The following is a 14,440-nucleotide window of genomic DNA, read 5'->3' on the forward strand; positions in this document are numbered from 1 at the left end:
GCGTCACTAACCAATGAACGTTCCCGGACGAGATGCATTATGGGAGTGTGGTATTGCACGTGCCAGGCGCTTTAATACAAATGAAGTAACTTATGCAACTCTATAGCGCCCTCATATGTTGTAGTGCAAAAACAAAAACTTTTGTTTTACTTTACACAAATGTATGTTTGTGTATAAGGAATATCATCCAACATTCAAGTTCCTTGGAGTCAAAACGAGTAAGAAATTCCAAATTGTCTAACTATTCACCATTTATTTGAGTTATTTACAAATATGTACAAGAGAATTCATACTAATATAATGTTTCACATTGTGTTGAAGAAAATTAAAAGAAAATCTTGTAGTTGTATATCAGGCTGGGTAACCCAATAAAAATAAATATGTTAGATATTTGTAAATGCAACAGATTTCAGTCAAATGATACTAGAAGTAAGTAATAGTGCAATGTAACATTTCTGTACTAGATTTTTTTTCAAATTTCTGAACAGCTGTTTTTGTTGAGGGAACTATCCTCTCGTACATTTTTTCTTTGATAGAGACTCCTGTTTCTGTGTATCATTTTTTTTAATAACACACCAATCCCCTGGCTCAACAAAACTAACTGTATGAACGTAATGTGGTATGTGTTCAGTGCACCAGAGTTTAATCCCTAGGTACAACACACATACCATGAGCTACAAATTTACACGATTTTTACAAAGTAAATTAGCAGTGAGTAGTTAATAAACAGTACACAATTGTATTCATCCAACAACCGCAAACATGATAGTGAAGATAAAGCGTAATAGAAGACACGATGACTCGAAGTAATGAGTCAGTACATCGGTCAAATCCTCCCCTCGAAAACAATGATTCGCATTTTCTTTAATACTGGAAGGTGACCTTTAACCCCACGGTGCCCATACACCGTTATGTAGATCCGGGTTACCGTAGATGACGTCAATCACACCGGGATAATTCGGCTTGACCGTCTGCTGACTAAATTCGCCCAGTCGTTTCAGCAAAGCCTCCACTACTTCCGGATACTCGTCAGCGCGATCGTCGTGTTCATACGGATCATTCGGTATGTTGTATAATCGTACTACTTTGCCGTATAACTTTTTCAGGTTTATGACCTCATATCCGCTCTCTGGTGAGGGTATCCAGCTGTCGTTGCCTGGGAAACAGGAAAGATAAAATATACCTTAAAAAATTAAGTCCGAAAAAATGTAACTGTGTATTATGAGTAGTATGCCATAGTTACGATGTAGCTTAATTAGCCGGCAGTTGAAGTGAAAACGTGGATATCATTATATAAACATTTGAGTACCTCGGGGATTTCCACAAGAAGCCCAAATCCCTAAAGTTAGGTGGTACTGTAATTAATTGAAAGTTCACGTACAGTTTCTATTGGCTAAGAGTTATTAGTAAAACAATATACTATTATATGTGTCATTGTCGTCAGTGAGGCTGATAGTTTTATTTCTACAAATATATCCCTGCGATGCGTCACAGTAGTACTACTTTCAAAGACGCCCATAAAAACATTGCCATGCAGGTCTTTGATTTTCGAACCCAACGAAAGCGTGCGCGTTATGTATAGATTCTGGCTTCTGGCTGTTGTCAAAGTGAGAGGCTAATTTTGTTTACCTTCCGTGGCACAAACAGAGTAACACTGAGTTACACCTAGACACCTAGTAACCGTTATTCTGCGATGAAATTATTTTCTTTTGTAAATTATAACTATTTTACTGTTTTCAGTGTGTTTCAAAATAATCATTATCAGCTATGATAACATATATATTTTAAAACTTGTTTACCAGTATGAAGAAATCAACACTAGATACCTCTAATAACAAAAAACACGCAAAAATTACGCGTAGTAGAAGTCTTGTGGCGTTTCACCACAAAATGGCGGTGTGTTGTGGCAAAGATTCTACTGGTGTTCTGGCCGCAAGGATTTCTGGGAAGGAGAATGCTTATTACCCTACCATTCTCTGTGAAAGTAATACCAGTAATGGCGGTGGTGCCAGTAATCAGATCATAGAAACAAATATCATATCAGCCTCCAAAAATCACAGCTAATGTTTGTAACGAGATCAGATATTAAAGCGGGGAGAGTCGTCACCTGCGCAAGCGTCAGGTGGCCATAGCGTGTCATTGTTTACAAACAAGCGTCTACCCACGAGCTTTTACGCTTTTAGCGTGTGTTGTTATCATCGCTTGGGACACAATTCCCGCGCGTGCGCCTGCTGCTTTAAATGACTGTTCTAAAGGTCTGAGCTTACCTGCCGGCCCAGTCAACAGTTTCCAGTCACCAACGCGTATTGCCGCCAATGTGAATACATCGAAGTAGGGATTCGTGGACCATTTTTCTCTGCCGCGATCTACCGGTCTCAAGGCTTGTGAGTCGATTGTGTGTAAAATCTCGTGTCTTGGTGAAGCCATGCCTCGACTAAAAAACATATTTAAGAAAATTAGAATATCGGAGTGGTGTTGCTATATCTACCCCCTCTCTCCCTCCCTCTCCACCGATTTGTTTCATGTTGTTAGCCAATTTTAACTTGTTAATTTGTTGAACGTTTGTGAAAGTGTATGAGATACTAGACACTGCATACTCATAGTGCACACAAATGCTGAAACGTTGTCAACATATTTACTATAATCGACACAACGATCGTTGCTCAACTCGGTCACTGGGGATGATTTCGAGAGCGTGCCATAGAATATTACTTAATAACTCCGAACATGGATGGCGCTAGACCTAAACACGCACCTGATAGTATCCCATTGGTTAAACCCGTCCAGTGGCTTATCTAGAGTTGGCAGACCTCCCGCTAGATGCATGAACGTCGGAAACCAATCACTCATGTGAATAAGTCCATTAGTCATACCTCCCCGTACTTCTGGGTGTAGTAACGGACTGTTGACAAAACCCACGCCTCGAACACCACCCTCAAACAAAGTTGCTTTGGCGCCCCTAAGCGGCCAGTTGCTACCGATGAATTTAGCATCGGCACCGTTGTCTGAAAATCATACAAAATTACAGTTTGATAATACAATATTACAATATACATAACTCATAGTTATGTAATGTGTTGTGACGTCATATTATTTATAGTTTTTATTGAAGTGATGTGTGGTTTGAGTCTGTCAGGAGGCATCCTACTAAAGATTATTCTATTTTTAGAATGAACGCGGCTAAATAGCGTATATTCACTAAAGCATTACAAACTCATGAAAATGGCAAAAAGCAAATACTAAGTGGGGGTATCCAAACAATGACTCATCATTTTTTTTCCATTGTGTTAATGCCTAATAATAATTGCGATAATTTCCCCAGATTGCTACGGCGTACTATTAATTGCGGTGTTTTTTCCCAGTGTTAAGGCATCTTATTAATTGCAGTGATTTTCAATCGAAAATTTCTCAGACCACTTACAATTGAGGTTCAGAACTCAAAAAAACTAGTCCAGACATTTCGCTGGAATCTCGAATAAAAGGCCACATAAAACAATTTAGAAACCGTTCTGAAATACTTTATAGTAAGTGTTTGGCGCATGCAACCTGGAGTAATCGAACATGGGGTGTGTGGAATAAGTGTGCGGAAGGTATTTAGGTATTTTGGTCAAAAATACGATTACGCTTATATACAGAGAAAAATAAGCTTGGCAACAAAACTCATATCCCACTCATGCGTATATGAGCATCTGAACCAAGCATCTCTACAACCCGGAAATCTTTCCAAGTCGTTTTGATGTGCTATATATTTAACAACCAGATGTGTAGATCACATGTTACGTAACTAAAGGTCAAAATGATGCGTACCAGTTGAAAATATTATGATTGAATTGTCCCACATCGGCGATTCTCGCAAAGCTCGGGTAACGTTGCCAACGGCCTCGTCCATCGATGTCAGCATGCCGGCGTAGATTTTCCAGTCTTCGTTTTTCCCGAATACACCGTTATAAATATCCGAGTACTGCTTAGGAACTTGCAGCGGCATGTGAACGGCTTGGAAGGACAGTGTCAGAAATAGAGGCTGGAATGAAAAATACAGATACCCGAGTGAAACTATGATGCATGGTGTACATTGTATTTTAAAAAGTTGCGCCCTCTCCTGTGACGTATATATAACGTAAAAGGATGAAAACAGTATTGGTTTCCGCCTCAAGTGTCAAGGCGTACCAAGCCACAATAGACCGGTAACTGGTAACGGTTCCAGCATTCTGATTGGTCCATCACTTTCTTGTTGCTTGTTCTATTTGCCTTGGTTACCTGACGTTAGCACTTACGCTCGTGACCGTTCAGGGGTTTCCTTTTACTTTCGAAAGTTGGGCGAATAAAAAACTGTTTCTTTTGTTATCAATTTATACAGAAATGCTAGAACCATCTCAAATATTAAGTCATTGCTGACAGGCTGTATGGGCATGTCGTTTTTTTATTAGGAGCGAATATTAGAATGTTCTCAAATTACGTCACTTGGTCACGTGTCTTTCGGCCGGAATCCAGGCCCAGTGGAACAATATGGCGATTACTAGTTAACTACGTCCTACTTGCCACTCGCAAGAGACGCCGGGAACCAGCGAAGAAAACAGTACCGTAAAGGAGCCACCTTTGGAGGTTCACGTCATAACAGCGCTATGTCGCCCGCCAGGGGCTTGGTGTTAGTCAGCATGGTCTCTACCGATCCCGGACACGTGGTACCACCACAGTGACGCCATTAGGTCGTCATATTTTGTAAATGCGTGCTTGCATGAAATATATCAACCTTCGAAATGTTAGTACCAATATTTAGTAGCATTTCATACGAGCACACTGTGAACGGAGCTAATACTGACCTGTGCAGGGTTATGATTTCTAATAATGTTTCTGGCTTCGTCTGCAAATAAATTGGTCGAGTATTGTCCTAGATACTGGCGTGACACGTCATCTTCATTTCGTCGAAAGTCGTAGCCATGGTGACCCTGCATGGTTGAGTCATGGTTGAAATAATCTTCCGCGCCAAGATAAAATCCTGCAAGAGAGATACATTTATATATCACATTTGCTCGAAATAAAAATACAAATTTGTCTGTTGTGTCATAGAAACCCACTGCAAACATGGTTACTAAATTGAATGAAAGGGAAAATGATTTACAAATTTGTTATCTCAATGTTAAAGGAAGTTAGCAGCAAAGAAAATCATGTTGTATTGCTGTATTTTGCGGTGAGGCGGAACAGATTCGGGTTCATGGAATGTGTCCAAATGTCCGGTAATGCTTCCGAAGTGGCCTTGTCTTGTTTGTTCTGTTCTGCTCTCTTCTCTTCCGGGAATATAAATACGCATCCATCGATCTCGATACCATCGACTTCTTTTAGGAATACGACATATTATGCTGCCCAAGCCTCGTTGTTGAATTTTGCCCTGTATGTACAGTGCATTTTTCATAAATTTGAGACTGTCGGTTGTTGCTCGGGCCCGCTCATTGTGGTTAGGAGTTATTTATTCTTTTCGAGTGTAATGAAAAGTCATTGTCGGAATAATATTAACTCAACGAGACGAATATTGTCTTAGTATTTCACTAATTGTATCTCCCCTTTGAAAAAAATGATGGTCTGAACAATCAATTGACGAGCCCCACGGAGTTTGGAGAAATTTTTTAGAATGTACACCCCCCCCCCCCCCGAACTGCTACACCGACCATATGTTGTCGCCATATCTAACAACGAGTAGTTCTAATCTCATTTATTATTCGCCACTCAGAGTTGGTATGCCCACCCGTGCACTCATTAATGTTTTGTACATGATGACAGATGTATATAAATGGTATTATTTATTTCAGTTGACGAATGAACTCAGTGGTGCATGCATCACAACAAAGATTATATTCAGTTGTATGCTGTGACTCCTCGTGGTACAGACACTGCCCTCAACGGTCGCCATTGAAAAGCAATTATATACCGATAATGCCATTGATTTCTAAAAGTACATTTCAGTTTTTTCACAGTTATCTCCAGGGGATCTCCAGGTGATGGTCCCCTTGTTGTTTAGCAACAATCTATTTTTTAAGTTCAATTGCGGAATTAAAATGAATTCACTAATCCGTTATTAGCAATAAGATAAAAAGCACGTTAATTTGACAGCGTAGAATATTGGAACGTCACGTGACAACCCTGAAATATGTTGTATTATCTACAGTTTCATAGTTTTCGAAAATGTCTTTACACCCTGAAAGTCGTGTGTATTAAATTTATTCTCGTGATGCCTTCTATGACAATGATCAATATTATTTTTATAATTTATCAGTTAATGCCTTGAAAATTGTACAAAACTGTATTGATCAACGTTAATCTAAATATTTCATATCTGTGCAGCTGGCGTCGAAGTGATCCAATTATCATAATGTTGTCGCTGTATACCATCGATCTATATCGATATCTATAGAACAGTAATTCTGCTACTGAATGCTCACAAACAAATGAATGTACGTCTTCTGCTCACGGATGTATGTGTGCTCATATGAGCCCGTGATATATTCACGCGAGATTTCACAGATCGCGCGGTATCATAGTCTTACGTGGATGAGCCTGATCTGGCCATCTTTCAATCATGTTACAGAACAAAAAACAGTTCAGGACAGGCGACAGGAATTCATAATATAATTAGGCGGATAATAGACAAGTGCAGGCGTGCGCCATCTGCTGCACGTCTGAGTTAATCCTCGCTGTGCAAGTATAACAGAACAAATGGAAACCATTAACAAATCATATTAATAACGTATTCAATGTGCCACGCATGTAGTTTGACCTTGCCGATTTCAAGTTGTCAACTTTCTACTGAAAAATCACGTCCATGTTGAAAATACGCAGTGCGCCAAACAGATTTGGTGTACACGAAATATTTTCTGTCACAAATAGTTACAGAGAGTGATAGATGCGATCTTTGATATAGGGAAGAAATGTGTTAACTCCTTAATGAATTTACAAAGGATTGGGAGGGGGGACACACATTTTTTCTATACAGCCATGAGCTAACATCAACTGTAAACAACTCTACGCTTTAATTTTTGTTGTTAAAGTGTAAAAAGAACACCTTTCAAAACAAATTCATTAACTTACTACAAGTTCCGTTTTTTGCCGTGATAGAAAACCTTTTCTTATTTCGAATCAGGTTTCCAGTGTAAACAGCAAAGTTTCCTATAGATATTAAAGGGTGGTATTCGTTGCGCCACGCATGCGCGGGATATATGGTCTCCTATAAACAAAGATGGCGAATTTTTCGGTATCGAGGAGTCACTGGTGGTAAAACCTCATACTTGTGATTTCGATTAAAAGAGCGCATTGGATTGTGGGAAAAACAATGTTTATCAACACACATGTCGCACATGCAGTGTGCAGCGCAACGACTGCCGCGCTTTAAATGCAAATGGCCGCCGAGATGTCATAGAGAATAAGATAGTCAATAACCCCAGATATTTACATGACTCTTATGTACGTGTTACCTTCCACGTTTTGAATTCGTTTTATTAGCATTCGAAATTGTGTACATGTATTGCCATAAAACAGGAGATATCAAGTTTGTTTTCCATGAGACAAAACTTACTTCGAAAAAGGCAAACAAACATACCACGGGAGAAAATGTGCTTCGCTGCCCTTCATCCCAGGATTGTACGCTTTCATGCTTCTAGAGGTTTACCGGGCCACCCCGTTGATGATAAAGTGATATTACATTAAATAAAATGCCTCATTATTTCAAATAGTACACATCATGTGGCGATGGCAGAGGCAATAGTGTGAAGCAAAATCCTAATTTTTCATTGTAAATGTATACTCACCGAAGAAGGAATCAAAGCCTCGTTGTCGAGGAAGGCAGCCATCTTTATAAAAGCCGAGATGCCATTTCCCGACAAGATGGGTGGCATAGCCTCGTTCCCGGAGTTTTTCTGCCACGGTGACTTCTTCTAGGGACAAACAACGACGTTGGTAGTGTCCAAGAACACCATGTTGAAGACCGTATCGAATCTAAAGAAATTATAGAATCAATAATGTTCGTTATAACATGTTACACTAATCATTTTATTTATTTATTTATTTATTTATTTATTTATTTATTTATTTATTTATTTATTTATTTATTTATTTATTTATTTATTTTTCTCATTGTAACGAGATTTGGATTCAATTTTATGTTTAACGTATGGCACAAATACGCTTTCAATTATGAATCTCTTTTTTTATACATATAATTGTTCTATAATATATGTTAAAAGAGCAAGAATGTGGTTATCCAATCACTCCTAAACAACGTGTTACCGCTACGAACATATAACACAAATTTCTCCTAGATGTACTAACTGACTACAGACGTAATCAAAAAAAGGCACAATATAGTTACTATAAACAACAGGCACATTCTTCGAAAACACGCACTTAAAATGATACTGTGTTGTACTGATTCGATATAATTATTGAAATTCTGGCTAGATAGATACGCACCGAACGAAGAACAGTGGACGACTTATGTTCAGTTGCCAAAATGGTTGGATCATAAGTCCCATAAAACAGTGTATTAAAACGCGTCAATAAATTAAGGTGTGTAAAGATCGTGTGTTTTATACTACTGTAGCAGCATATGTGATAATAACATCAAACGTGTCAAAACACGATAATTCCATTCCAGATTTAGTTATCTAGTTCGAACGGGAAAAGTACTGTCACGTGACTGTCGTTGGAAGACGACACTAACTAACGCAATTTCTGTTTTCTGACTGTCTTAAATCATGCGTTCACCGTTTCTGGGCGTCGCGCATGCGTATTAGTGGTTTTTATTATTTTTTGTATCTGGGACAATATTACGTGTCAGCTTTTACTATTAATTTCAAACATAGCGAAATATGTACCTTCATCACCTACAATACCTGGGGAGAAGCTGAAGTAACCTTTTCAGTATTTCAGGTTTGAAATTAAATTGAAATAACAGAGCGAACAATTTCGTTGTTGTATTTGAAGGCTATATCCAATACAGACTGGCAGACACATATATACAGAGTGTGTGTTGTTTGTTTCTAGTTTATTTAGTTTTAGTTTTCGAAATCTCACGGGTACTGCGAGACTGGCACGAGATTTGTAGGCAAAGCAGCAGTGTGTATTTGTTTAAATAAAGAATAAACCATTGCGTGTGTTCTGAACAATGCTCTGAGATTACCCTTTTGCAAAAAGAGCGAACACTACACGCAACTCCAGGGGTCAACACGTGGTGAAATTAATAATTAGTTTTCATGGGGAATGCTACCGAATATATGCACGTCAATTCTGATACCATACTGTAAATCTACTATAGAACACGTTGAAATAGCTGCATGCAATTTTAGCGGATTTGACTCTTGGCATGAATTAACATAATTTTAATTTAGCTAAAGTGTCGACTATCTCCCTGTGAGAATATATTTTCTGTTAAATTAGCTACATCTTGAATTAGCGAAATTACAGAATAGCTAAATTAACATGCTAGCTAAAAAGACATGATGTTTTACAGTATTCAATTTTGATACTTTGAGCAATTTCACTGGGTTTTAAGTTCTCCAACTTGACAGGGAAACAACGAGGTTTTTTGTTATTTTATCTGTTCACATGGATTTAATTTTTAACGGATTTTGCCTGTCTGCGAAAATAGAGAAATTAAAAATCAGTTGATAATTATGATAATGCGTTTACTGTAGTGTGTATACATTCATGATGCTCGGGCGTAAATAGCAACGCTACGTTCAGTAATACAACAAATTTAACTGATCGAGTTCAAAATAAACAAAATCAAGCAAAATCTGCCCATCAAAATACAGGAAATAGCATTTCAGTGAGTCTAGATTTTAATTTTTTGAGGCGGAGAATGTCCCCAACCCCCTAGTAAGATCACGCCTTCGGCGCTAGGTTGGTGAGCAGATCTCCGAGTCGCCGCCTCATGCAAAACTTTTGACTGTGAGGGTGAACATTTTATGTGAATGTCAACAAATTGAGCGCCGAAGGCCCTCTGAAACTAGACCCTCTGAAACGCTGTTTCCTGCATTTTAGGGAGCAAATTTTGATGGTAAACTTAGGTAAATTTCTCTTACAAATATAGATGGGTGTTTCACCTTATTTTATCGTGCCCCCACTGCCCCCCCCCTGTCCCCACGGTGCCACCGCCACTGTATTGTACCTTTATGTGTAACCTATTTGGGTCACGTCTAAGGCGTATGTTTTGCATTAATCATATACACGACTTCATTATACCGTGTATATAGTTGAGCAACTGTGGAAAAAAAACGACACACGACTCAATATTGGAATATTGATCTTCGATCTTAATAAATGTACGATAACTATCAATCTTATTTCATATCATCGTTTCCATCATCAGAGTCATTCCAGTTGCAATTTTGCGTTTCTACCGTAACTACAATACCGTGCGCTGAGCGATTATTGAAACGCCGCATTCTTATTGGTCTTGTCTTATTACTTGTCCAGCTTAAGAAATCCTGGATATTTATCTAAGTACATCTCTTCGCAAGTGGTTTACTTGTGAACTTCTACGCGTAACGAAAATGCAAATTTAATAACCATAATGTCGATTTCTCCAGCTATCACTGCGAGTATATTGGATTTTTCGACCATCCAGGGTATTACATATGAAAATAAAGGACTCAGCACTGTCCATTATGCCCATTATAAGTGACCGGGATGTTGCCTTGAATAATGGTTTGACTCGCCCATTATTCCGCATTATTGATTTTTTTTATTCCCTAATCAGAGCTGACAATTCATCACAACACGTCAACATTAAATTGTTATTGACTCAAAGATGACTGACAGAAAGAGGTTGATACACTGCACGGCACAACTGTTTGCATCGTATTCATTCATGCAGTTGATCACGTAATTTGTGTCCAATTGCTGCGAATAAAAAGATATACATCCTTGCGTATCCACGAGCGTACTGAGTAATTCGTACTGTGTTTTTGGAATCTGTACTATGACTAAGTCACTTATTACTTTGTAGCTTAAACTTACTTCGTTTGATTTATGCTTATATTTGGCCCGATATCTCTTGCCGTTCAAATTCTGGATAAAAAACGCAATATTTGTAAATTCAATTGATATAAATTAATCTCATGTTTCCAAATAATTTGACAAATTCTGATATCCTCTCGTATTATTAGATTTTCTATGAAAATAAATATGTTAATCTGAATCAAGTATGTTTCACAAAGATAAAAGTTGTAATGCATCTTATATCAATAACACGTGGTACACAACCATAATTATAATTACCGTGAAGGAAATGCAAATGGTTGGTTCGATATTATTAACTCAAAACGTGGGCTAAAACATTTTCGATTGGCTGTAGTGTAGTTACCCACAAGCATAGCATTACATTTTAACGCTGCCATCAGCCGTTATTTTGCACACACAAGGGTAAAAATGAACAATGGTACTGTTTCGAACAAAATTGAAGATGGCCGCAGCTAAATTACCAAGACGGATTACATATATGCATAACACCAGCGATTTTCAACGCGTTTGACAATTTATTTGCCTGAACAAATCCAAATGATTTAAACCGCTCTGGCTTATTTTAAGAAAAGTGTCATTGTTCAATTTATCGGAACTATAACGCATACTAGAGGTTGATCAGACGTTTCGTTCAAAATTGAATGACGACTCAGCGAACACAGTCATGTTTCATGCTATTTATAATAATGAGAAAAATCATCGTCCAGATATAGATATTCTGTACGCCACAAGCTGACCCATCTTACTGTTTGTTAACACTGATATTTATCATCTTTTCAATTTTATGTATGTACACCATGGCAAAATGAATTAATGCTATGTCATATTTGCACTTAGTGACTTAGTCAACTTCGTCAAAAAACAGTCTATCATAGATGTTTGTTATTTTTATGTGAATCGATTTCATTTATAAATTGAGAGCTAAAACACAGGTTTCAACATACATATTTGTGATAATTATGAAATAATGATTGAGAAAATATATGTATGATTATCAAGAAAAAAAAATAAAATTTAACATGTTGACTTATATTTTATTTTTATTTTGTGTATATTATTCCCTAAACAAAATTCGTTTATTAAATTTCGTCTCACAAAATAGTTTTTTAATTCGTGTAGTTAATCTATGAAAGTATTTGTTAATTAAATCTTATTTAACTCTGAGTGATGTTATAATGCGTTGTCCGGATAACATTGAGGTCATGCTTCGCCTGGCCTTGTCCTAGATTATGCACAGTCCGCCTAGGTTATAATAAGATCATTCGTTATATATTACAACTAGAACCACTAATTTCACATTCGCGTAAAGCTCTCTTAAATAAATGCTTATCATTGTAGTCACAATAAATCGGAATGTTCACTATTGTATATCCTGAGAAATATGGGCGATGTTGCTCTGTGTATGTATGTATGTATGTGTGTCAATACGGAAAATGAATTATACATAACTGTACGTTTAGAATATGTGAAATCACGCTGGTCCTTTAGACAGTAAGTTAGATGTAAGCATTTCACAAGCCATGTAACACTATTTATATTTTATTCCTACATTTGCATTTTCAGGTTCTTTTAATATATTAAAGTGATTACGTATTTACTGTATTTCTTTTTTTATATAATTCAATATTATACGGTGCATAAATTTACATATCAACGCTGTCATGTATGTATGTATGCGGATAGTGATAGCGAAAACAACTCAAAACAACTGACAAGTACACTACACTACACTACACTACACTACACTACACTACACTACACTACACTACACTACACTACACTACACTACTACACTAAACTACACTAAATGTATGGGTATTTTCTGCTCTACATTGATAATGTTTCGAACAGCATTTTACGTTAGCGTATTTTTTTCAGTATATCATGTTTAATATTGGTGTGTTAGACTATGTTTAAAATTGCAGTTATCTTTGGGGGGGGGGGTCCTTACAACAATCTCGTATCTTCTCTAAAAATCGAAAACTCGGAAACTTTCTTTAAAACTTTGTGTTTAAGGACATTTTTTTAAGGATGTAAACACTTTAAGTCCATTATGAGGTACCTTCAATATCTATTTATGCTGTACAAGAATAAAATACAGGCGACATTTTACATTCAATAGAACGGTTTTAGGGGTAAAGTTAAAATCGCATTCCCTTGGTCGGGTACCATTTACCTTAATGAGCTTTAATTCGATACGTATGCAAATAAGCTTAATGGCCCTGACATATACACTACCATTTGCTCCAAACAATTTTACCTTCGATGTGTTTGACTAGGTGCTTCATGTTCATAAACAGTGAGGGCCTACTGCCACTACTACAGCTGCCACTCGGCATCAGACTATCATGTCATCTCTCGCTAACTGAGATAAATATTAAATTACCCAATATTTTTGGTGTAAATAAAATACAGGGTCGCCCCGGTGAGTCTCACGTTGTCAGGGCTGAACTATTAACATTTAAAGGACATCGATACGTTGTACCATGACGCACTAAAAGCCTGGAAATGTTGTGCCAAGCTTATGCTGTATTTCAGTTCATTGCTTGTTTCTCGTGTTAGATAAACGTCAAATAAAGGTATTCCTTGTGAAACGTTGTTGTTATAGAAGACTCGACACTCAGAGTTACCGATATAGTGTCGACGTAAAAGGTATAATTAAAATTCATAACAAATTACACTAAGGGCGTGTCGATTAAATGAATCAGGAAATGAATGTGAATAATATGGTGGTTACCTCGTATCGTCCTGTCAAAAAGACACTCCGCGACGGGGTGCATATTGACGGCATGTAGTAACTGTTGAGTTTCACGCCTTCTTCGGCCAGTCTATCGATGTTCGGCGTCTTCATCGTTGGGTTGTGGTATCCAACATCATTCCAACCTAAGTCGTCCGCTAAAATGAAGAGAATATTCGGCGGCCTCTGCGCTACAGAGACTCCGAGTGTGCCCACGACTGTAACAAACAGCAGCATCAGTGCGGGAAATGGGCGTGGAAACGCCATATTTGTGTTTCCTTGCCCTAGAAAATATAATGTCAACTTTGTGGAATCTGCCACAAATGAAATAAAAAAAAAGATGGCTGCTCAATTAAAACTGACTTTAGCTGATATTGTGAAATGAACGAACAATGTGACGTGACGTCATCGCACAGGATACACAATCTGTGCGTTCCGTGTAATTCTTCATGCAAGCTGTTACCATAATTATATGTGCAAATCACAATTGTAGTACTTGCTAGATACAAAGGCGCCTGTGTCACGTGTTACAAATATGCATAAGTAATGTATGGAAATATTTTCTAATATCAAAAACTCTATTCACGTTAATAGTACTTTTCTCATACCCGTATGTAATAAAATTATGTTTATTGGAGAAAGTAATTAAATTAATTTTAGTAATTGCAGTTATATAAATAAATAATAAATGGA

At 37.5% G+C, this 14,440-nt stretch overlaps 1 protein-coding gene across 1 annotated transcript; it reads right to left on the minus strand.

The window, feature by feature from the left end:
* Positions 1-545: 545 nt before the first annotated feature.
* LOC100368130 (arylsulfatase I) lies at positions 546-14,118 on the minus strand. Its single transcript, XM_006817068.3, has 7 exons — positions 13,748-14,118; positions 7,797-7,983; positions 4,821-4,996; positions 3,808-4,021; positions 2,756-3,005; positions 2,268-2,434; positions 546-1,156 (listed from the first exon to the last, which is right to left on the minus strand). The coding sequence occupies exons 1-7, from the start codon at positions 14,012-14,014 to the stop codon at positions 885-887; spliced, it is 1,533 nt and encodes a 510-aa protein (XP_006817131.2). The 5' UTR covers positions 14,015-14,118; the 3' UTR covers positions 546-884.
* Between the last annotated feature and the right edge of the window lie 322 nt (positions 14,119-14,440).

The sequence above is a fragment of the Saccoglossus kowalevskii genome, chromosome 12, assembly GCF_978046115.1.
Source record: "Saccoglossus kowalevskii chromosome 12, keSacKowa6.1, whole genome shotgun sequence".
Taxonomy (NCBI): Eukaryota; Metazoa; Hemichordata; class Enteropneusta; family Harrimaniidae; genus Saccoglossus; species Saccoglossus kowalevskii.

What these genes read in the sequence shown, in the direction of transcription:
- LOC100368130 (XM_006817068.3), bottom strand. Translation starts at nt 14,014, where the DNA reads ATGGCGTTTCCACGCCCATTTCCCGCACTGATGCTGCTGTTTGTTACA. An exon ending in TTTTGACAGGACGATACGAG is followed by an intron (nt 7,984 to 13,747) that starts GTAACCACCATA and finishes TAATTTCTTTAG; the next exon opens with ATTCGATACGGTCTTCAACA. An exon ending in ACTGTTGACTGGGCCGGCAG is followed by an intron (nt 1,157 to 2,267) that starts GTAAGCTCAGAC and finishes CCTGTTTCCCAG; the next exon opens with GCAACGACAGCTGGATACCC.